The 23,612-nt window shown below is 46.2% G+C and overlaps 1 protein-coding gene across 11 annotated transcripts in view; it reads left to right on the forward strand.

Annotated features, from left to right (window-relative positions):
- Positions 1 to 23,612, forward strand: part of ZNF280D (zinc finger protein 280D) — an 896,727-nt gene that overhangs the window by 200,914 nt on the left and 672,201 nt on the right. For all 11 annotated transcript variants that reach the window (XM_085644120.1, XM_085644117.1, XM_085644119.1 and 8 more), the window contains 3 exons: positions 3,650 to 3,835; positions 4,026 to 4,135; positions 4,358 to 4,575. In XM_085644120.1, coding sequence (XP_085500246.1) covers positions 3,650 to 3,835; positions 4,026 to 4,135; positions 4,358 to 4,575 — 514 coding nt within the window. The remainder of the gene's footprint in view (positions 1 to 3,649; positions 3,836 to 4,025; positions 4,136 to 4,357; positions 4,576 to 23,612) is intronic.

The raw sequence follows: 23,612 nt of genomic DNA on the forward strand, positions 1-23,612 counted from the left end.
CCTGGTCATAGCCTTGCATTGGCTTCCCTTAAAGAAGAGATTAATTTTCAAACTCCTTTGCCTGACATATAAAGATCTGGCAGGTAAGGGGTCCAAATACCTACAGGACAAATTGGTTCCTTATCTTCTGGATAGAAACCTTAGATCAAGAAATCTGCTCCCTCTGTCCTCGACGCATTCGCACATCCAAGTATGATAGTTGAGCCTTTACTTACCTTGTCCCTTACCACTGGAATAAATTCCCCTTTTTATTAGACCTTGCATTTATTTTGTAGGTTTTAAAAAACAACTAAAAAGTGGCTATTTTAATGACTGCTCTTTACTTATCTGTTACCTCAGCGCCAAGATGCCGCTTTGGGGCAGAGTCGAGCGCTATACCAAATATCGATTAACATAACATTGCTTTGCAAACTGGGCAAAGTACACCTCTTTCTGCATTTGACTCTCTGGCTAGAAAACACAAGCCATTCACATGCCTCTCATAGTCGTAATGATGGTGGCGTGGGGAGCAAGAGCTCAGAAATCAACAGTCCTCCAATTGACACAGTATAGCAGTGTTCATCCCAGTACTTCTCTTTTAAGGAAAAGCGAAGTTCTTAAATCACACAGCACGATAAACTTGATTGCAAACTAAGTTGAGGCCCTGTAGCTCTTCTTCCCAGTGTCCTCCTGGTATCATCCTTCCTCTTGCAACGGTAGATTTCTCAAACGTCGGTAACCAACACACTAAGGGTTTAGATTGGATAAGGTGCAGATGGCTCATATACTTACACATGTTCAGTATGCTACTCGATTCAGTATCACTTTACCCCTTCGTCATAGTCTTGGTGTGTGTGGCAAGCTTAATCTGTGTGTGTTTCCCTTGTCCCTGGTGTAATCATTTCCCTGCGTTTTACTTACTGGTTATTTTAGTGGGTAGTGCTATGTGTTGGATGCAGTCCCAGCTGCCCCCCTCATGGCAGAGTCTCCTCTCCTCCAGGGCTATTAGCAACCTGTCTCTTAATGAAGTTGGTGGGGGCAATTACGTGAGAGTGGAATATGCAGTCAACTCTTGTCTTGGGCAGAAGTGGCCCTCCAGGCTTGCTACAGAGACCGGTCTTCTGGTTTGGCAATAGATAGTCTTTGACTAAATGTGTTTACTGTCTTTCTGAAGGTTACTTTGCCTGCAGTGGTGTTTTCATCTCTCTACATCAGGAAAGAGTGTGCTTGCTGTTTAACTGGTAATGTTTGTTAGAAGGGGCAATCGGTGTTTCTCTTTGAAAAGTGGAAATTATTTTGCAGTAAGGACCAATGTTGAAGGTGTAGGGAATGTCTGAAAACAGACTGCAGAGGCACAAAACATAGCAATACAAAATAGCAGAAAGTAGTAATGTATCTGATGGAGAAAACGAGCGGCGGATTCCCTACCATAGACTATCCCAGGTGTCAGGCCAGATCTGGAAACATTTGCTCGCCCAATAGCCTTGTGCGCTAGTAGGTGGCATCGATCGCCTCTGAATGAAGTAGTCATCGGCGTTGTCCGTGCCTGGAGTGACGTCCGTGTCGGCTGTATAGGTTGCCACCACGTCATGTCGGTGATGGATCCACACTTAATTTGTCTCTGGTGCCTGGGGCGTGACCATGACTCCTCGTCGTACTCAGATTGCTAGGCTATGGCGGCTTTGAGGGAGCCCCCTCACCCCACCCTTCGCGTGAAGTCGTTGAGTCGCTCAGGTAACAGGCATAAGAAACACAAGAAGTCGAAGTGTGCTTCCTGTCCATCGGCTGACAGAAAGAAAGACCCTCACTGCTCCAGGCCTAGTTCTGCGGAACCTGCGCTTGGGCCGGTTCCACGCCTCCCTGCATTTCTGGGAGATGGAGCAACCCCTGACCAGCTTAAAGATTTCTATACCATGTGCCTTATATTTGGGCGACCTGACCCTCCCGTCACGCCTCATGGCCCCTGAGGCTCGGAAAGGGCTCCATCTGGTCCCACCCAGCTGTTCCGGCACCAATGGATCCAGTGGTGTATGTGGGCCTATGCCGGCCGTCCCTCTGTGACCTTCCCCCCGCAGTAAGACTTCCGGCGTCGCTAGCACTCCCCTAATGGCGGCAGTCCCATCCTTATCCCCAACGGCTCGTATCAGCGCCTTTTGGTGCAGATGCCGACGGCACCCGTGTTGAGGGGCTAGGCATGGAGGAAGATTGGGAGGGGTCGCTGGCCCTTTACAAGACCAGACTGAGCACGAAATGGACAGGTATGAGGAACTGGGTGAGACCAGTGGCCTGAATACCTCCCCAGATTCTGGCCTGCTTTTTCCCCCCTATTGTGGCTACGGAGTAAGAAGCTTCATGTTATGGTGTTGAGAAGGGCAGCCGAGGTCCTGGACCTTCAGATTCCTTCAGTGGACATCAAGACTAACATCTTGACGGAGGTCCTGCAGCCAGGTGTATCCTCATTGGAACCTGTCCTGCCTTTCAACAGGCCTAAACTGATGTCCCCCTGTGCACTTGTTCCAAGGCCAGCACAGGGGATCATGTGAATAGGCTCATCACCCGCCGCCATCGCCCTGCGATCCCAAAATTCATTACTAACCACTCTACCCCAGAGAGCTTGGTGGTCCAAGCCTCAATCTTACAAGGAGTGTTCACTTCTGCACCCCTGGACAGGGAAGCTAAGAGGCTGGATAGTTTGGGAAAGAAAATGTTCTCCTCCGCCAGCCATGCGCTGCTGTCCGTGAACTGCATGACCATTGAGCCGTTGTGCCCGCTCCTTGTGGGAAACTGTTGTGCAGGTGCTACCATAGGTTCCGGAGAAACCCGGGCTCTTCTCTCTCAAGTGGTATCGGATGGGCGAGAAAATTTGCTATGCTCTGGCCAAGAAGCAGCTCCTGAAGTCTTGTAGCTCTGGTGTAATGAGCTCTCTACTGCTACCACAGCGCTGCAACGTGGTGTTCCAGTCCTTGACATTTGTCAGGCAGCAACGTCTGCATCGCTGCACACATTTACCAAACACTACTGTCTGGGCAGTCAAGTCCTTTGGGATTACTTTTTTCGGTGATCTGTCCTACAGGACCTCCTAGTCTAACCTTGACCACTGTCCCTCCTCCTGGTTAGTATTGCTGGGGTATCAGTTTTAAGGTAAGAAATCTGCAGCTAGAGGTCTCTATTAGATGGTAAAGTTAATTACCTTCGGTAACGCTTTACAGCTGTGGATTCCTAACCGACCCACCCATCCTCCCTGCACTGCGGACAGGGTTTCCGAGTCAGGGCTGATGCCTTTCAAGGCCCTAATTCTATGCACATCGCTGTCAGTGCACTTCATGGCTCTGCCGCTCCTGGAATGGAAATTCGTGAAAAGTAACTGACGTCTGCGTGCCGAGGTGGCACCTATGTAGGTGACGCTGACGTCTCTTCCAGCACGGACAACGCAGGCAATGACAAGCGGAACTGATCAAAACCATCTACTGGCGCACAAGGGTATTGCTAAAGCAAACGTTTCCGGATCCAGCCTGCCTCGTGGAATGTTCTAAGATAAGGAATCTGCAGCTAGATTATGTCTCTATCAGAAAAGGCATCATCGAAGGTGAGTAACGTCCTTTAGCGTCATTTAAAATTGTGCTGAAATTTAGACAGTTTCATGTGTGATGCTTTTTTATGTTACTTACAGCCACTGCAAGCTTGAAAGACAACACGTTTGCGAATAAGCGTCCTGCTACATCTGAAGTAAATATGGTTCCCCCGAAAATGTCAAAACCCATTGAGGCAGTTAAAGGAAACCGTGTATCCAATACATTGCCTCCAGTCCAACCTGCCACAGTGTCCCTCTCCCCATCAACATTGAGTTCTTCCAAAGGTAGGTGAAGTCAATTCATGTCTTGTGAAATATATTGTAAATGAGGACTTACAACTGTTAAATGTACAATTGATGTACAGTTTAAACCTAGGTACCTTTTTACAATGGTCTATGTACAATATTTGCACTCCATGTTTGTTGGATTGAAAATATTCTAAAGTAAATCCCATGTTTGTACTGGTCTTTTTAGGTATAAGTGCTGTATCCAACCAAATGAAAAATGGAACATCTATTCCTAAAGCTTGCCCAAAATGCAGTATTCACTACAGTCTCATGGATCCCTTAAAAAACCATATGAAGGTAAATATTGAAACCTATAAATTACATTGTATAGAGAACAATTATGTTGGAAGCTCAAACTTTTAAGACTGATGATAATTTAACATTTGGAGATATTATATACTTTGAAATCTCCATGATAGGAAAGTTATTTACTCAGATATTTATTTGTATATTTATTTGCATAAAACATCCATGCACATAGTTTTGTTAATAGTCAAACTTTGTGTTTGTTCTTTCTAGTATTGTTGCCCAGATATGATAAACACGTTCTTTGCTGGAGTGGTAACGACAGAACTCCCAAGTTCACCAAGGTATGAGGAAGGAAAGCTGATCATGTTAGTTAGCGATTTCTACTATGGAAAACATGATGGTGATTTGGAACTGGTTAAGCAGGAGCAGAAAACGAATACTACTTTCAAATGCTTCAGCTGTGGAAAAGTTCTGAAAAATAATGTGAGGTATGTCTGTTTCTCTACTCTATTTACAATTTTTGCAAATGTATTCAACTTCACTTAGATGCATGTGGGCACTTGTGCTACCCGTTGGCATATAATTGCATGACCATTGAGTTATAACATAATTTCCTTCACTTTATGGTATTAATTCATGACCTCTTTGGGGCTAGCTGTCGTCATGCATGATAGCATAGAGATAGTCTGTAGAAGGTGTACCTTTCAATTGTCTTTTACATTTTTTTTTAATGCTTTAAAAAATAAATGCAGACAGGTAAATACTGTTTACCCTGTATGTTTGTGTGAGAACAAATACTTTGGTAGACTACTTGTTGTCCTAGTTCTGTCTGAATTGATAAACATCCTACCTGTATCTGAACCAAGTGGGTAGAAGGATCTTTACTGGGAGAGTCTTGAGTTGTTAACGCAAAAATCAACTGTCAACTGACCCTGCAAACCATAATGTACACAGGCAGGTTCTGATCCACTTTGTTGAAAGCAAAGCACATGTCTTATTTAGTTTATTAATAGTGTGTGTAGAGGGGGATTCAACTACATGTAGTTTATAATATTCATTTTGAAGTTGTAATTAAAAATGAAAATAAAAATGCTTATTAAATGGGCTCCAGGATCCTCTGCATGGAGTATTCTACTGTTACAATTTGAAAAAATATCCGTGATGTAAGACTAGGATTACTCTTGTGTATTATTTCCGATCTTGTTGCTCAGGTGTTACAGTGGGACAGGCTGATCTGTATTACTTCATTGCCAGGTTTTGGGTTGAAATCTACTTAAAATAAATGTTTCCATGCACAGGTTACACAACTTTGATGTCCTATGTATTATATGGCTTTATTAATACATGTATTCTGAAATCAACTTTCTTTTGTAGTACATTGATGCTATAAAGTAGGTTTAAGAAGATCCCATTTAGGGGGCGCAGGGCAGACAAGGGCTGCTGGACTCTTTTGTGGAGATTGAGGTAGGTTGTCACTGGTGTGTGTCCAACTATGGCTTTGCAAATTTGGCAAGGTACTCTTCTCTCTGCATTTGACTCTGGATAGAAAAGGCAATCTAGTAACAGGCTTCTCATGGTGGTAATGATGGTGAGGTGGGGAGCAACAGCTCAGTAGTCAAAAACCCTCCAATAGACACAGTATTGCAATGTTCATCTCAGTGCTTATCTTTTAAGTAAAAATAAAGTGCTTTAATCGCGGTTTGCTATTTACTGACCGTCCTAGGTAACCTTTGGTGACAGATGTTAGTAGGTCTGCTGTTGAAGCCATTGTGCAATTAACTACTTATTACAATATGACTGCTACACTTTGCACAGATCATAGCGAGTATTCATGCTCACTCCATCAGAGCTAGGGCAGTTTCACTGACTTTCTCCAGATGTGCCCTTTGAAGAGCTGGTTTTTACTACATTCAATGGGGATTACTCTGCCTCAGTAGCTGCTCTCATTCCTCTGTACAACTTAAAAGTGTTAACTTTGCTTTCAGTCAATCCCTGTAAATTGAAAGCCTTGTTAGAACAAAGGAAGGAGGCCCAGTTTCATTCTCCCGAATTGGATCTTTCATAGATTCACATGCTTGAATCCTCAACCCTGCCGTTGAACTGATTGCCATACTGTAATTTAAAAAGTGTAATATCAAAACAGCCTAGGATTTGAACACTCACACTATTAGTACAGATACCTTACTGAAAGAACCAAGCTGCTACCATGAGGTGACAACTTTGAGACTATTCATAAATTTTGTATTTATTGTTTGCATCCAACCCACAAGGCTGAGGACTGCAACATCAGCAGGGGATTTTCCAGTACAACCTAGAAGGACAGAGAGGGCTTTTTGCTGTTGTGGCTGCAAAAATTCAGAGCAATAGATAACCCCTCTTTAGCAGATGATAAGCCAAATGAGTCAGTTCAGGTGCCTAAACATCTTCTCAGTGGCAACATTCAGAGCACAGGTCTACTTTAAGACCTTCTAAAGATGCTGTCTTCAACCTGCAAAGGGCCAACTTTAAAAATCCTACAAAAAACCTGGACAAGAAATCTGCAATGGATCTCAGCTCTTCTCTTAATGCAGTATGTGGGACTAAGAAGTTTTATCCTAAACTTTATCCTGATCGGTCCATATCCAAGTCATCAATACCCTGTAAAGAATTCTCCACACCCCCCACTTTCTAGCCGACAACCCTATCAGTGAAAATACAGGCAAGCCCACTTGCTAGGATCTCAGAGGTCAGTCCTATTATCCAGTATTGGGGTATCTTTCATAGATTCACATGCCTGAATCATTCCCCGTTGTCGTAGTGAGTGTCCCGCGGTACAAATAACATAACAGTAAATAGTAAAAAACCATAGGCCTAATAGATGCAAACATGCATTGTATAGCCTATTAGTCTCCTTTTGTAAAGGACCAAACTGAAACGCACGACCAATCGGATACCAGCACCCTGTAGAACCTTCCCAAGAGAGGGTGATTCCCTCAGATTTTCACTGCACTTCGTTGTGTAAGGGAGTCTCCCTGAGCTTGGCTCAGTTCTACAGATTCAGATAAGTGTATATCTTATACCTTATCAGGATTATGTCAGATTCTAAAGGATTATTAAGGCCTTGCCAGTCCTGTGGAAAAAAGAACGTTCACATTGATGATGCCCACAAACACTGTATTTATTGTCTATACCCAAAGCATGAAGCAAGACACTGTAAGATATGCCGCACTTTCCCATCGTAAACTCTGAGGGATAGATGTGAGAAAGTGGCTCTGTATAAACTGTTCCCAAATAGGTACAGTGTGTACAGAGTCCACAGTCCTCAGAGGTTTGGCAGAGGCTAAAGTTAGATATAACCTTACTCTCTAAAGTGGTAGCTTGGTCGAGCAGTAAGGCAGTATCAGAGGACAGTGTAAAGCATTTGTTGCACACAGTCAACATATGGTCTCACACACTCAATAACTGAACTCTAGGCCAATGGTTTATATATAAAAAAAACAATATATGCTTGTTTTATTTTAGAACCAACAATAGGTATAAAAATATACTTTCTCAGAATGAGATGCTTTATATAAATACTTTTGCAATATGCAACTGGCTTTTGTAGAAAGTTACAAGTGGTTGCCATAGGCAACACAATTTTAAACACAATAATGCATTGAGTTCAATGGAAGTTTCAAGTTATTTGCAATAGATTACTTTTTGGATTACTTTTGGAATTCCAGTACCCGATCCTAGATTCAGTCCTGGGACAGTAACTTAGAAACAAGTGATAAAAGTCGACTTAGTTACTGTGATGATTTTTAGACAATATTTTGCTATTTTAAAAGTTGACACTTAAAATGTATTTCATAGAAAACAGTCAATGATTACCTATGGCAGAAAATTCAAGTTGCAGATATAGTATGTTCTCATTACTTTTGTAATCCAGTACTGGGTGCCTAGACTCAGTACTGGGACCTTTTATCCAAAACTGGTAAGTAATTATGTTTTCAGAAATTATACGATTTTTAAAGAATATTTAAAGTTTGCAGAAATTGACAGAAGAAATTTCACAGAAAAACAGTCAATGATTTCCTATGGGAGAAAATTGGGTTACTGGTAAGTACAGTTGTAAGTATTTTTCAGAGTCAGTGCTGGGCACCAAGATCCAGCACTGGGAGCTCACCTAATAGCAGGTGAGTATTTTTGTTTTCGTTACTCGGTTGATTTTTGGTGAATATTTTAAGTTTTGAAAAGTCCACACTTAGAAGAAATTTCAGGAAAAAACTGTCAATGTTACCCTATGGAGAAAATTGAGTTATCGGTTTAAAGGTAAGTACTCGACTGGCAGAGTTAAGGTTCTGGGCATCGACTCAGGGGTCTCCCAGAGTCAGGTAGGTACAGTTGGATCACCCTCAGCGGCACAACGGCGGCCGGGTGCAGAGAGAGTTAGGCCCAATGTTATCCTATGAGAGGTAGGGGGCCTTGGTTGGTGGCTGCTGACTAGCAGGCCACGCGGCTGTGGGAGCTGGGCTCCTGGTCACTTAGGGCAAGTGGGGCAGTAGATGGGTGTAGAGGTTGCACTGCCAGGGCAACTCGGGCGGCTGGGTGCAGGGTGCTTTTGAGCCTTCGGGCTCTCAATTGATTTCAATGGGAAAGCTCCGGTTTAGAAAAAGACTGCAAGCTCGGGGACGGTATTCTTCAGGTGCCACCACCACTTCGAGAGGTAAGTTGGGTAGTTGGAGGATAGGTAGGTACCCCGGGATTGGGCAGGGGTGCCTTTTGGTGTCGGAAAATCTTACCCTCTGTTGATCGCGGTTGGGGGGGCACCTGGTTCTGAGGCTGCAGGCTTATTCAGGAGTGTCGAGGGAGGTCGTTGGGTGCCGGACTCAGGGTCACAGTCGCCGTGGGGTCGTCCTCGTGGTCTTTGTACACTCTGGCACAGGCCAGGCTTGGCGGGTTCAGAGTGTGCTGGGTTCGCTGTTCCGGGCTGCTTCCAGGGATTAGAAACAGATTTTGAGTAGAGCCTCTACTCATGGGAGTCCCAGGTGCTTAGAGCCAAAAGGTAGCCAGGTCCTCTGGGGTTTGTGAGGTTGCTGGCCACAAGAGATGCCGGGTTTGAGCAGGAGTAGGTTCGAGGGTCGACAGGCCGGTAGGGCTGGCGCCAAAGCAGTTGATGTCTTCCTCTTAGCAGCTGCAGGGCAGGTCTTCTTTCTTCTTGCTCTTCTTTGTATTTTTGGAATCTGGAAACTGGGGAAGGAAGGTTCAGGATGCCCCTAAATACTAGATTTAGGGGCGTTACAGGTAGGTGAAGGGCAGAGACCAATGGGTCCCTGTCCTGGGGTGGGTACACCCCCTATCCTGCCTCTCTCCTGTAAGAGGGGGGCAGTAGCCTAGTCCTGATTGGGCAGGGCTTCCCATTTTCGAGATGGCGAGAGCCCGGAGATGTGCTTCACCTTGCCTCCCCCACCTGAGGGGTGGGGTTGGCAGGCTGGCACATCCCCTGTCCTTATTTGGGTTTTCTGGCCAAACTTTCCGCCAGAGTGGGGGGGTTGCAGTGGCCTGGGGAAGCTCACAGAAGCGGCATGCCTTTGAAGCTTCCCTCTGCCCATCCTGGGGGCGGAGATTTAGCACCTCGCCCAGGATGTGCATTGTTGCAGGCCCAGGAGAGCAGGAGCTCTCCTACCCAGGGATCCATTGTGTGCCATGTCAACTTTTTGTCTTGTACCCAGACACTCAGCCAAGAACAGTGTGTCTGTGTGTTAGGGTACAGGGCCTCTAAGGGTGGCACAATGAGTGCTGCAGCCCTTAGAGGCCTTCCCTGGTCACAGGGCCCTGGGTACCTAGGGTACCATTTACCAGTGGCTGACAGGTGCCCAGGGTTTGCCAATTTGGGTTTTGGCTGTTAGGCAGTTTTTAGGGAAGGAACACAGGCCTTGGGCACCTGATTGGCAGGAGCCCAGGGCACAACAAGGAAAAGTGCTTCAACTATTAGGCAAAAAAGGGGGGGGGGGTTACTGCAACAGAAACCCGCTTTCTTACAATAGAGAAGAGCGGCTTTTATTATGGCAGAAAAAGAAGAATGACGCTTCTTCAGATGCGGAAAGTGATACTTCCTTCAGGTCTCATAAGAGATAGAGGTCGCCTGAGGGACAGCCTGAGGAAAAAAGGAAACAACCTAAAACCTCTCTTGTGGCAAAAGAATCCCTTAATCAGGAGAAAAAATATAAAGTCTCCTCAGGGATTTCATCCCCTCAGCCAGCAGGAACTACTAAGACGAAATCTGGGAAGAAAACCACCTCAGCAAGTTCAGTAGCCTTACCTGTTACTTCTTGAACCGCCGCAATGACGACTGTCATCTTCTAGACCTTCTGCAACAATTACCTCGTCGACGGCAAGTCTCAAGGGTTCCATACCATCGACATTGCCTTTATCGTCGACGACACATCCGTCGTTGAAGGCTTCCAAATCGAGAGCTATCGCCGATGACAGCATCACTCTCGGCGACGATGCCATCGTCGACGGCGCCACTGCTGCCGACACAGTCGACGACGATACCGTTTACGTCGGCAGCAATACCACCGTCGACGACGGATCCGTCTGACCAGAATTTCGCCTGCACTTATAGATTCCAGCTTTTTAACGCCGGTATTGCAGAGGGCGCGCATGGAGAGTAAAACCCTAAAGATTTCACCTTTGCCTCCCAGCAATCTTCTTGATGTGGAAAAAACGGACGATGAAAAGGGTCAATTTGGAGCGGCTTATAGCCCCTCGCAGCTGAATGTTAAATGTCAGGAGTACGATGACTATGATGAGGAGGAGCACTACTACCAGCAGTATGAAGCCCCTCCTACTCACTACTGGCAATTTATTTACTTTGAGCAGCCTGTGCAACCACCTGCCCAATTTCCACCAGCGTTTCTATTAGACCTCCAAAGTATGCTGCAAGATTACAGAAGAGGTTTCCCCCTCAAGAACAGGAAGTTATAGTGCCTCCACCACAGCCAGTAGTTTTACCACCACTGCCGCCGCCTGTTATGCCAAATCCCTCTATCCCTCCACAAGAGGACCCTGCTACCTCTGAAGAGGAGCCGGAAGAGGGTGAGATTCCTGACCCTACGACACCAGCAGACCATTGGGATGACTATGTGATACCAACACCATCGCCACCACCTCCTCGTCCTTCGGATTCACCTCATGAAGATATAAGTGGTTTCCATAATACCGTAGACAATGTTGCTAATAGGTTCCACTTGCCAACAGTTGTGTGTGAGGAAGACCGTTTTTTATATGATTTTAAAGAATAATCCAGAAAAATTGTGAGGTCCATACCTATCATCGATCACATTTGGCAGGAAGGGGTGAAGGTGATAAAACGCCTGCTTCTGTGGTCCCTGTGTTGCCGAGACTGGATATGAAGTATAGAGCCCCTGAGGACTTTCCTGCCTGTCTAACAGGTCACCCCAAGGTGGATTCAGTAATTTCTCAGGTGGCTCAGAGATGCTTGAAGGATCCGTCTGCTCCTATTACCTCCCCACCGTATAAAGATGGTAGGCGTCTCGACACAATCGGTAAGACATTTTCATCAATGGCGGCGATTTCTGTAAGAGCGGCTAATGCTCTAGCAGTCTTTAGCAGATACGATCGACAACTATGGTCTGATGTAGGGGAGATGAAATCCTTCCTCCATCACTGAAGCAGAAAGAGCAGCGTCGGAACTGATTGACATTGCTATGGACATTGCCACTACCAGTTTTAGTCAGTTAGCGGGAGCTGTCGTCCTACGGCGTCAAGGGTTGCTGAAAGCTACAAGTTTCCGCCCGGAAGTGCAATCCAAAATTCTGGATATGGCCTATGATGGGGATAGCGTGTTTGGTAGTCACATTGATGAGCCCTTGACTACAATTAAAAAAGATACACACCTTTCGGGGAGCTAGAGGCCGAGGTTTCTCAAACTACAGGAGCAATTACCAGCGTTCTCAGAACTATCAGTCTTACCAACTGCAATTTCGACCGGGATATCAAAACCAATATAACAGTCAATCCTCTACGGCTGGTTTCTCTCGTCAAGGCTCAAGACCGCATCCCAAGGCGGTGACTCCGGCCGCAAGCAAGGAGTTCAGTCGGGTACCAGCGAGTGCTCCTTTCCCCTTAAAAGGTGCAAAGCTCTCCAGGCATTTTCACCAGTGGCAATATTACTTCAGGCAAGTGGGTCCTAGATCTTGTGTCCCACGGCCACACCCTGGAGTTTATTCAGATACCACCCAATACCCCCCAGGAGATCGCACCCCCCTCGTCAGCATTTGCTCAAAAACAAAGCAAATATGCTCCAAAAAGGAGCAATAGAGAAGTTCCTTTTTTTGCAGAGGTGGAAGGGTTTCTACTCCTGTTTGTTCCTCATTCGCAAGAAATCGGAGTGTAGACCTATCCTAGACCTCAAAGTTAAACAAATTCTTAGAGTCTCAAACATTCAGGATGGTCACTCTAGCAGACATCTTGCGCAGCCTCAACAGTTGCGACTTCATGACTTCATTGGACCTCGAAGATGCGTATTTCTATATCCCTGTTCACCTGAAGCACAGAAAGTTCCTCAGGTTCACAGTGGCTGGTACCCACTACCAATTCAGAGTCATTCCTTTTGGCTTAAAATCAGCTCCACGAACTTTCACGAAATTCATGGCTCCAGTAGCAGCTGCATTAATGAACAGTGGTCATCGGGTATTTCCATACCTAGACGATTGGCTTCTGAAAGCGCCATCAGTTTGTCTAGTGGAAGAGGCAACGAGAGATTGCATTTCTCTGTTTCAGCGAAAGGCCTATCATTAAACTATCAAAAACCCTCGCTCATTCCAAGCCAGGGAATGTTTTTTCTGGGAGCAATTCTGGACACAATTCAGAACACGGCCGTCCTTTCCCAGGAAAGACAACAACGATTGCAGACGCTAGCACTAAGACTGTCCAGAAAAAGGTGCGTTTCTGTAAGGGTGTTCAAATCTCTACTGGGAATGCTTTCATTGGCAATAGACCTGGTAAAGTAAATCCGTATTTGTAAAGTAAATCCCTATTTGTAAAGCGCAAACTACTCCCCCTTACGGGTCTCAAGGCGCTGGGGGCCGTTGTGGAAATCAAGTGAGCTACTGCCCAGAGTCACATGGTGCCGAGCTGAGCTGCCGCCGGAGCCGGGGATCGAACCTTGAGCCCTGTGCTCCGAAGTCAGCTGCCCTGGCCGCTGCACCGCACCTCTCCTGGTGCCAATGACTCGACATGAGACCTCTTCAGGAGGAGCTCCAATGCCAGTGGATACAAACCAAAGGCTCTTTCGACGATGTAGTAGATATCACTCCACAAATGAAAGAATATTTCCTCTGGTGGGCTCAGCAATCAAATCTATCCAAGGGGCTTTCTTTTCTCCCAGTGATTCCAGACTATGTCGTGGCAACAGACGCTTCCATGGAAGGTTGGGGAGGACACTTGCAGGACCTTCAAGTTCAAGGGAAGTGGTCCTCAGCTCAGCGCAAAATGCAAATAAACAGATTAAAGTTAAAAGCAATATTTCTCTCACTCCAAGCTTTCCTCCCACGGATTCAGGGATCCTCGGTTCTAGGCCGCACGGACAATACCACGAGCATGTTCTATGTCAACAAACAGGGAGGAACCAAGTCCCTATCTCTGTCACAAGACGCCCAACAACTTTGGGACTGGCTAACGCTCCACAAGATCTCTTTAACAGCAGAACATGGTCCAGGTTTAAGAAATACCCTAGCGGATGCCCTGAGCAGAGCAAACGACAGCTGTCAAGAGTGGGAGCTGGAACAATTTCAACCAGACAGGATATTTGCGACATGGGGGAAGCCAGAACTGGATCTCTCTGCAACCCAGATAAATTCCAAATGACGATTCTTCGCAAGCAGATTCCCTCTCCCAGGATCTCGATAGAAGGCACTTTCCATGCGCTGGTCAGGGATCTATGCGTATGCTTTCCCCCCATACCACTGATTGCCAGAGTCCTCACGAAGATTAAGTGGGAACGCTTTCGCATTCTGCTCATAACCCCCAGATGGCCCAGGCAACACTGGTACTCAGAACTTCTCCTGTTGTCAGAAACGATACCCATTCGCCTCCTCCTGACGCCAACTCTGCTATCCAGGAGCAAGGATCAAGTGTCACCCGGAACCAGCTACACTACAGTTCCATGCGTGGCTCCTAAATTCTTTGAATTTAAAGACCTAAACATTTCACAGGATAGCTGATAGCACCATTAGAACATGCAAACTCAAGTGGAAGCGTTTCCGTATATGGTGCAGACGCAAAGCCTTAGATCCTTTTTGCTCTACTGCTTAGGAAATCTTACCTTATTTGCTCTTCTTAGCGAAATCTGGTCTTACACATTCATCTTGCTGCTATTTCGAGATACAGGCAATTGCCCAACTGCCCATCATTATGGTCATCAAGATTGGTGAAAGAATTCATGAAAGGCCTGTTTAGGACTTTTCCACCCGTCAAGGCTCCACCCCCAGAGTGGCTACTGAATGTAGTATTGTCTGTTGATGAGGAGACCATTTGAACCTTTTCACAAAGTGGAACTAAAATTCTTAACCTGGAAAGTCGCCCTTCTTGTGGCTCTCACCTCAGCAAGAAGAGTTAGTGAAATACAAGCGTTCACTATATCTCATCCTTTCCTACGTTTTTTTAATGAGGCAGTGTTGTTAAGAACAAACCTTAAGTGTATTCCGAAGGTGCCCTCTCAATTACATTTGAATGAACCAGTGATCCTAAGAACTTTTTTCCCTAACCCAGCCACGCCGGCTGAAAAAAGCTTTACACACTCTGGACATAAAAAGATGCAATGGACACAAGAAATACGCAGATCAAATCGGTTGTTTGTGGCTCACGGCCAAAACTGCCAGGGAGCTGCAGTCACCAGAGCTACCATAGCTAGATGGGTAGCAAATGCGATAGTTTTGCCACGCCAAGACTGGCAAGCCTTTATCACGAACTGTACGAGCGCATTCCTCTAGAGCAGTCTCTTCCTCGGCTGCTCTATTTGCCGGAGTGCCACTTGAAAAGATCTGCAGAGCGGCAACGTGGTAGACAACCCACACATTCGCACAGCATCAGTACCTCGAGTCATCGCACAGAGCTGATGCAGCTGTTGGACAGGCAGTACTACGAAACCTGTTTCATGAAGGTAAACCAATTTTGGTTTCTTACAATGTACTGGTGCATGTTATATACACTAATATGACTATATCTATGTTTTCTATGTTATAGATAGCATTTTTTGACGGTTTTCTTAGTAATGGAAAATGTTTGCTTTGCACTCCATCTTTTTTCATGTTTAGGAGGCTACTAAGCAATAAATTAGCACTACCCACCGTCCACTATAGTGCTTACCAACTAATACGCGTGCGTATATATATGAATAAGTATCTATTATCCATAGGGGCACTGCTTGCTATTCTGATTCAGGCATGTGAATCTATGAAAAATACCCCAATACTGGATAAGAAATAAGTTACTTACCTGTAACTGCAGTTATCCAGTATTGGTATCTTTCATAGATTCACATGCACCCACCCTCCTCCCCGGAGAGGCTGCTTCTAAACTATGGTACTTACCTCACTTGTGCTAGAAAATCTGAGGGAATCAGCCTCTCTTGGGAAGGTTCTACAGGGTGCTGGTATCTGATTGGTCGTGCTTTTCAGTTTGGTCCTTTTTTACAAAAGGAGACTGATAGGCTATACAATGCATGTTTGCATCTATTAGGCCTATGGTGTTTTACTATTTACTGCTTTGTTATTTGTACCGCGGGACTCCCACTACGACGGGGAATGATTCAGGCATGTGAATCTATGAAAGATACCAATACTGGATAACTGCAGTTACAGGTAAGTAACTTATTTCTTTCAGAGAACAGCGCTTTTACAGTCCTGCTGTCAAAGGACACCTTTCCAAAGATGGTCTCCCTTTCCCCGTTTATGCTGCTTGATACCGAGGATGCTGAAGAGGTTCTTTTGGCCCTGCCTTTAGGCCAGTGCAGTTGTAGGCAAAATGCCAGGGTCCAGATGAGGGGGGAAACTTTCCATGCAAGTGAATGCAGAGGAAGAAGGTAATGGTGAAGTATGCCACATTTCATACCAGACATTATGAAGGAGATGGCAATAGGATTATGATCCATATGGAAATAAGCAGTGATATGGCAAACCCAAGATTCAGATTTCCATATCTTTAGTCCGAGACTCGCAGCAGATGTCAGTGGACTACTACACTAGATTTCAAGAGTGGCCAAGTGGTTCACCAGCATTTCTACCCCCATACCTCCACTTGTTTAGCTGACTAAGAGCCAGACGTTACAGATGACATGCCTGGGAGCATGTCTAATTTCAAGTGAGACCTAAGCATTCCCAGTTCCTAAGAGTCCTGGCACTGACAGAGCAAACTTGCTTGTACCAGGAGTTAATACCTCTGACCATGAGGACTGTGGTGAGCCTAAAAAGCATTCTGCATACACCTAATTAGCCTTGCCAGACTAGAAATTAGACCAATTCAGGATTGGCTACATTGTCTATGGTTGCAAGCAGCCAGGTGTTGGGAAGATCTAGTGATGGTCACTGAGAGGGTGCAGAAACAGTCCAATGGTGGAATACAAAGACTATCACATTGGACAGGCCCTTCCAAGTGCCAAAGTCATTTCGTACCATCACAACACATTACATTAAACATCAGGATCTTATCAAGCCTATAGGATACAGTGAAACAGATGTGTTGGAAACTGTACACAGTCTTATAGCCCTGAAGGCCTTCCAGATGCAAGTCCGGGGTAGAATGGTTCAACTCCAGACAAAACATACAACCACCATGTTTTATCTCACCAACCAAGGCGGAACAAAGCCACGCACTGTCCTGACTAGCGCAGGATGTATGTAGATGGGCTGTTGAGAGACACAGGCCTAGTTGCCATAAACCTGTCAGAACTTCAAAACATAAAGGCCAAGCAGGTCGAATTTTGCCTCACATGTGATGGGGCTAAACCAAGACCTGGTGGAGATCTCTTTGCAACACCAGAGAACAGGAAATACCAAAACGTTGCATCCGGGTACCAACACACTTATGAATTGCCTAATTTCTCACGATGCATCTGGTGCTGGAAAAGTGCAAGGAAACACCCAAGATGTTAATTTTAATAGCACTTCCATGGCGCAGGCAGACATGGTTTTTGATATTGTGGTGACTGAACAGGAAAGGGTGATGAGGCTTCCAGTTGTAGGTAGCTGGATCTTTTTATAGTATACCAAAAAGAGGTGTATGGTGTAGAATCCAGGTATCCCCTGACAGTGGCCAGGTGCTTGCTTGAATACTCCCAAGGTGCTTTCTTTTTTGGTAGTGTGGTTCATCAGCCTTACACTTATGAAGGAGTGTTAGACATTAGTTGCATACACAATCAATAAATGACACACACACTCGTGGAGGTCTGCTCCAATATAGAAAACTAGCACGTATTTTTATGAAATTTTTAACACCAAGAACTTTATTTGGTTAACTACTTTTTTTAAAATGGACGTTTTGAAGAAAACCGGTAAATATACTTGTATTGTCTCTAATGCAGTAATGTTATCCTATGTTGAAAAAACTCACATACTGCATAAGGGTACTTGGCAATTACTTACAGACCAATCTTCTGGAGTTGGGGAAAGTATGGGGCAATGTCCAAGACATCACCAACAGTTCACCTCGGTAAGACATTGGGGCGTCTGGTTGGAGAGGTGCTATTTGGCACTGGGTGCCCTGTTGGTTTCAAACGGTCCAGTGGAAAAGAGGCTGCAAGCTGGGACTGGGTATCCAGTCAGATTGAACCCACGGCGGGGCTCGGTTCTTAAGATGCTCGCGCACTTAGTGACACTGTCGGTCCACTTCTCCTCTGGCTGTAGGGCTGTAGGGCTCGGGTGCAGTGTGCTTTTAGGCATCTGGCCAGTGCTGCGGGAGACCTTCGTGGTTTAGGGGGCCTACACAGAGAGGCTGCAGGTGCGACTGGGATTCCAGTCCTGGCAAACTCAAGGTGAGGTTCGACTCTGGATAGTCTCGAGATCTTTGTTTGCACCATTGTCCCACTTCGACTCGGGTTAGGGGCACGGGTGAAGTTGTGTTTTCCAGTGTCGGGGTTTCTAAATCCTCATGGTTCTTCTTGGAAGCCTGCAGGGTGAACGAAAGTAGCTCCGCTACTCTACGGGAGATACTGGCAGCCCTCCCATGCTTTTGGAAGCAGAGCAGTTTCAGGATGAGTTGTCTTTGGATCAGTTGTCTGAGACAGCTGGCAGAGTTGGCTCCAAGTCGGTTGCTGCTCCTCAGTGCTTGCTCCTCACAGATTTTCGGTGTCCTTCTTAGTTCGTTAGAATTTCCTTCTCTGGTGCCTGGGGAGCCCCAAATAATAGATTTAGAGGCTTTAAGGGAAGTAAACGGTGGTAGCCAATGGGCTACATAACCTTGGAGTCACTACACCCCCTACATGACCACTTTGTGTGTAGTATAGTGCACACTGCCTTAGGGCTGTAAGGCCTGCTGTAGGGGTGACTTACCTATGCTGCATGCAGTGTCTGCAGGCATGACACACATGGCTGAGTGCCATTTTGTGTTTTCACTTTTATCTGTAGCAAGACACAAAGCCAGCAATGGCAGTGTGCATGCGTTTTTTTGAGTGGTCCCTTAGGGTGGCAGAATACAGACTGCAGCCCTTAGTGACCTGATTTAGTACGCATGCTCTTGGTACGCGTCGTACCATTTACTAGGGAGTTACATAGGTTCTAAAGGTATGGCCAATTGGGGGAACAATAGTACAGTTTGGGGAAAGATATCTGGCACTGGGGACCTGGTTAGCAGGAACCCAATGCATGTCAGTCAAAATGGCATTAGATCCCGGGCAAAAAGTGGGGGTGACCATGTCAGGGTGCACTTTCCTACATCAGTCCATTATGACTTTTTGACAATACAAGGTGGTTAGGTGAGCCACCCTTCGCTTATCTGCATGGCACTTAAAGACCTCAAATTCAGATACCTAGGGCTCACCTCAAAGATACACGGAAGGCTAGGAGTCCCACTACATAATAATGCTATACCTGTAAATAGAACTGTTGTTTTTTTTCCCACTGGTGTATCAAGAAAGCCCTTATGAACAGTTCAGTACCTCTCATACTTCACACTTGTCATCCATAGTGGCATACACACTGGGCATCATAGGGAGGAGTTTCTTCAATACACCAGTCATCAAAGATTTCTACAGGGTGCAAAATGAATGCCTCACCAAGGTCTGGATCGAAGCCCTAACACAGCTAAAGAAAGTGTCATTTGAGAGTCTATGTTTAAGGGTAAACTCATGCTTAATACTCAGGACAACCTTTCTCATAACCATTGCATCATTACATAGATTAAATGAATTGTAGTCAGTCTTTTTTTTTTTACTGTTTTAGTAGGTTTTCATCATATGCAACACAAGGTTACATCTATGTTGATCTAGATACATTGCTGGTGATGCATGCGTTTGACTTATGATTACATTGTCTCTATTAATGTATGATAGTTATCATTCTAACCAGCGTGTAGTGCAATACGTGTATCTCCTGTATCTCCTGTATGTTATACAATGTTTGCATCAGAACATTGCAACCACATTAACCTTGGGGAGATGAATTGAACTGGGGCCACACTGAATGTATGAAGGAATACGATAATGGACGTGGAAGAACGATACTGCGAGTATACATTTACTCTGGTGCGGACAGTACGCCTGGGTTTTAAGTGTGAAAGGGGCTCAGTGGGGGGGTTGCTCCTGGGCTTACTCGCTCGTGTCGTGCCTGTTGCACCTTTTTGGTGGGTCCTCGTGCTCCGGCTCTGAGGTGGACGTAACCGATGGGATCGGTTGGGGATGTGGTGATAAGGGTGATCTTATGTGTGCTGGCGCGTGTTTAAAGTTATGTAATGGCGTCATCCATTGCATAGAGATATGACGCTTATGTATGCCCTGGGCTTCCTCATGACTTAGAACATCCTCTTCCGATGCTCCCCATTTAACTACCGCTCCCACCCAGGTTGCCAGTGGAGGGTCCTGCCAGGGTTCTCCAGTGCATGGCGATTCCACTTTTAGATAGTAAGAAGGCCAGGGTTGCAAAGCGTGTTTTGACTTTGTGGTGTTTGTGACGCTTGAATATGCCCAGAGCTAATGCATCCCAAGTGGCAAGCTCTCTGAGCTCTGTCACTTCACGAGCATGGTGTGAATTACGTTCCAGTAGGTGTGTATTATTATATTATGCAGTCCCCAAACATGTGAAAAAATTCGCGCTGGGGCGTGGTAACTAGGGCATGCGAATTGCGCGTCTGGGTAGTATCGTTGCAGGTGCTCGGGTGTCAAATACGCATGGTGCAGGACAAAGAATTGTAATTTTTTAAACCGGGATTTAAGAGACACTTTCTTCGGGTATTGCGGCCGCTGGAATTCCTCTTCTCGTTTTTTCCCCAGGGTGGTAAGGGACACTGTTTTTAGGTTGCGAATGGCCTTATAGGTCCACGTCAGTATATGGGCGCCCGGGACCCATCTGCAGAATGGTATGGAGGACCGGGTGCATTGCTGGTTCCCTGTCTATTGTTTGCCAGGTCCGATTGCAATCTGCCACCAGTTGCTCATAAAGAAGGAACTGACCTCTGAGGAGATCCGTCCCTTCTACCAACTCAGCAAAGGTAAGTAGGTGACCTTCTGCAAACAGAGCACCTATCTCTGTGAGTGAGTGTTCTGTCCAGATTTGGAGTGCTCACGCAGTATAGTGTCCCCGATCTCGTGGAAGGCCTGCCAGTGGTAGCAAGGGGGTATAAGGCGGAGTCTCATATGACATTCGGTGAATGCGTTGCCTGCAATTACGTCACCGGCAACGGGCGAGTTGCTATTGGTCTGGATCCCATCAGTAACATACGCCTATGTGCTGGAATAGGAATTGGTCCAGCTGCTGTATTTGTCTCCCCTAGTAACCGTCCTGCTATTGTAGGCATTCCTAACCCCGTAACCCTACCTGCAGATATATATTGGTAGGGTAGTTTTGAGGACAATCTCTAATTTCCTTTGCAGAAGAGGATTGTTGCAAGATTGTAGGAGGCTAGGTTTCTGTTGCAGTAATCCCCCCCACTTTTTGCCATATTTCTGATTCACTTTGACTTGATGTGCCCTGGGTCCCTACCAACCAGGTTCCCAGGGCCCGTGTTCTTTCCCAAAACCGTACCTTTGTACCCTCAATTGGCACCTCTCTAGCCACATATAAGTCGCTTGTAAAAGGTACCATGGATACAAAGGCACTGTGGCTAGGGAAGGCCTCTAAGGGCTGTAGCACATAGTGTCAACCTTAGAGTACCTGTACCTTAATACATACACACACGCACATGTACACACGCACATGTACCCACACACACACACACACACGTATGCACATGTACACACGTTTTGGTGCAGAGAAAAGTGAGGAGTCGACATGGCGCACATACCTGTGTGCCATGCCTGCAACCCACTGATTATGGTATAGGTAAGACACCCCTCTAGCTGGGTCTATTATACCACTCGTGAGGGTACAGTTGCATGAGCACTGTACCCCTAAAGTTCTTCGTCCATTCTTAGACATTTTAAGTGCAGTAAAGCTGTAAATAGTATATGTTCTGGGAGTTTGTCATTACAAGCTCTACAGCACCATAATGGCTTTACTGAATTCTGGGAAGTTTGGTATCAAACTTCTCAGCATAATAAACCTACACTGATACCAATGTGGGATTTATTTTACCATGCACTCGGAGGGCATCTTAGAGATGCCCCCTGAAAAACTACCAGCCTCTGGTGGGTTTCCCTGATTGGTAAACACCAGCCTGCCACCACGAGATATGTTTCTGGACCCCTGGGGTGGGAGCCTTCGCTCTCCGAGCCCAGAAACAAAGCCTTTCTTGGGCGGAGGTGGTCACACCTCCCCAAGGTCAGGAAGAGCCATCTGTAGCAGAGGTGCTTCAAAGGCCTTGCCGCCTTTGTAACATGACCCAGCAGGCCCCCTTCCTTTCTCCCCTCCAGGCAGGAGAAATTAGCACACTCCAGAAAGTGTGATCACTTCTGCCAATCCCACCCCTCAGGTAGGGTAGGCGAGGTGAAGGCCATTCTTCAGTGCCTGCCTGTAGGAAGCTGGCACTGTATATACTATACCAAAATGAGGTATAGTGTGCACACAATCCAGTGGAACCTCAAAGGTAGGCAGAGGTGAAAGTAGTTAGCACCTTACTCTCTCTTTGTGGTAGTGTGGGCGAGCAGTAAGGCTTTATCATAGGGTAGTGTTAAGTATTTGTTGTACATCCGCAGGCAAGAAATGTCACTCACTCAAATTGAACTCAGACCAAGTTGTTTGCATCAAAAGTATTTAGTTATTTTATTTCTAGAACTAGGACAAGCCTGGTGCAGGTAAGCAAAATCTTATGCTGTGATTTACAATAGAATGCAGGTTTTTAAGTTACTTTTACTAATCAGTGTGATATGCCTAGAGATCACATTTTGGACATTTGCAGTTTTTCAATGTTTTATACAAACCAACTCCATACCTAGAAGAAGTTTCAAGGAAAAGCAGTCAATGCAATACTATGGAAGGAAATGAAGTTAACGGTTTGCAGGTAAGTACTTATTTGTGGGAGTTGGTATTCTGGGGTTAGAACCAGGGTTCCCCCTGTGTCCAGGATGCATTCTCGGAACACCCTCAGCGGCACTAGGGCGGCCGGGTGCAGAGTGCTGAGGTCCATTGTTATCCAGTGGGGGAAAGGAAGCCTCCGGTTGGTGGCTGCTCACTAGCAGGCCACAAGATTGTGGGAGCAAAGCTCCTGGAGTTAGGCTCAGGGCAAAGGGGGATCTGAGTTGGCACACAAGGTGCACCCGCAGCGGTGGCTGGGTGTAGGGTGCTGTTTTGGCATCGGGTGCCCTGTTTTCAATGGGAGTTGACGGTTTTGGATTTTAGCTGCAGTCTCGGGCCAGGAAGTCTTCCAGGAGGAACGAACAGCTGGGCATTGAAGTTGGAGGGCTCTGGGACGTAGGTGCACCTCAGGTTCCTTCCTCCATGGCGTAGGGCGGCTGGATGCAGGGGTGTCTTTTGAGGTCAGATTTCACCGTACCGGGCCACTCGCTCTGGGGGTGGTAGTCTCCATGCAGATGCTGCAGGCGACGTCATAGAGTCCTGGAGGGGTCAACCCACAGTGTAGTCAGACTCTGGAGTGCTGGGGGACCTCGCTGGGACTGGTGGGCCACCCGGATTTGAGACTTATGCGTCGAGTGCAGTGGTGGTTCCAGGCGTCTGGTTTCTTTGCCCTCAGCAGGCTCAGATTTTGTCTTGGGAGTTTTTTTTAACAGAGCTGCTGTTCACAGGAGATCCGGTCATCAGTCCTTCCAAGGTTCTGGAGGTTGCTGGCTGCAGGACGAGGCGTCTTTTGGTGCAGGATCTCTGGAAACTGCAGACGGGCAGGTAGGGCTGGAACGAAGTCAGTTCTTCTCTGCAGACTGCAAAATGAAAAGGTT

This window comes from Triturus cristatus, chromosome 3_1, assembly GCF_964204655.1.
Source record: "Triturus cristatus chromosome 3_1, aTriCri1.1, whole genome shotgun sequence".
In the NCBI taxonomy this organism is placed as follows: domain Eukaryota; kingdom Metazoa; phylum Chordata; class Amphibia; order Caudata; family Salamandridae; genus Triturus; species Triturus cristatus.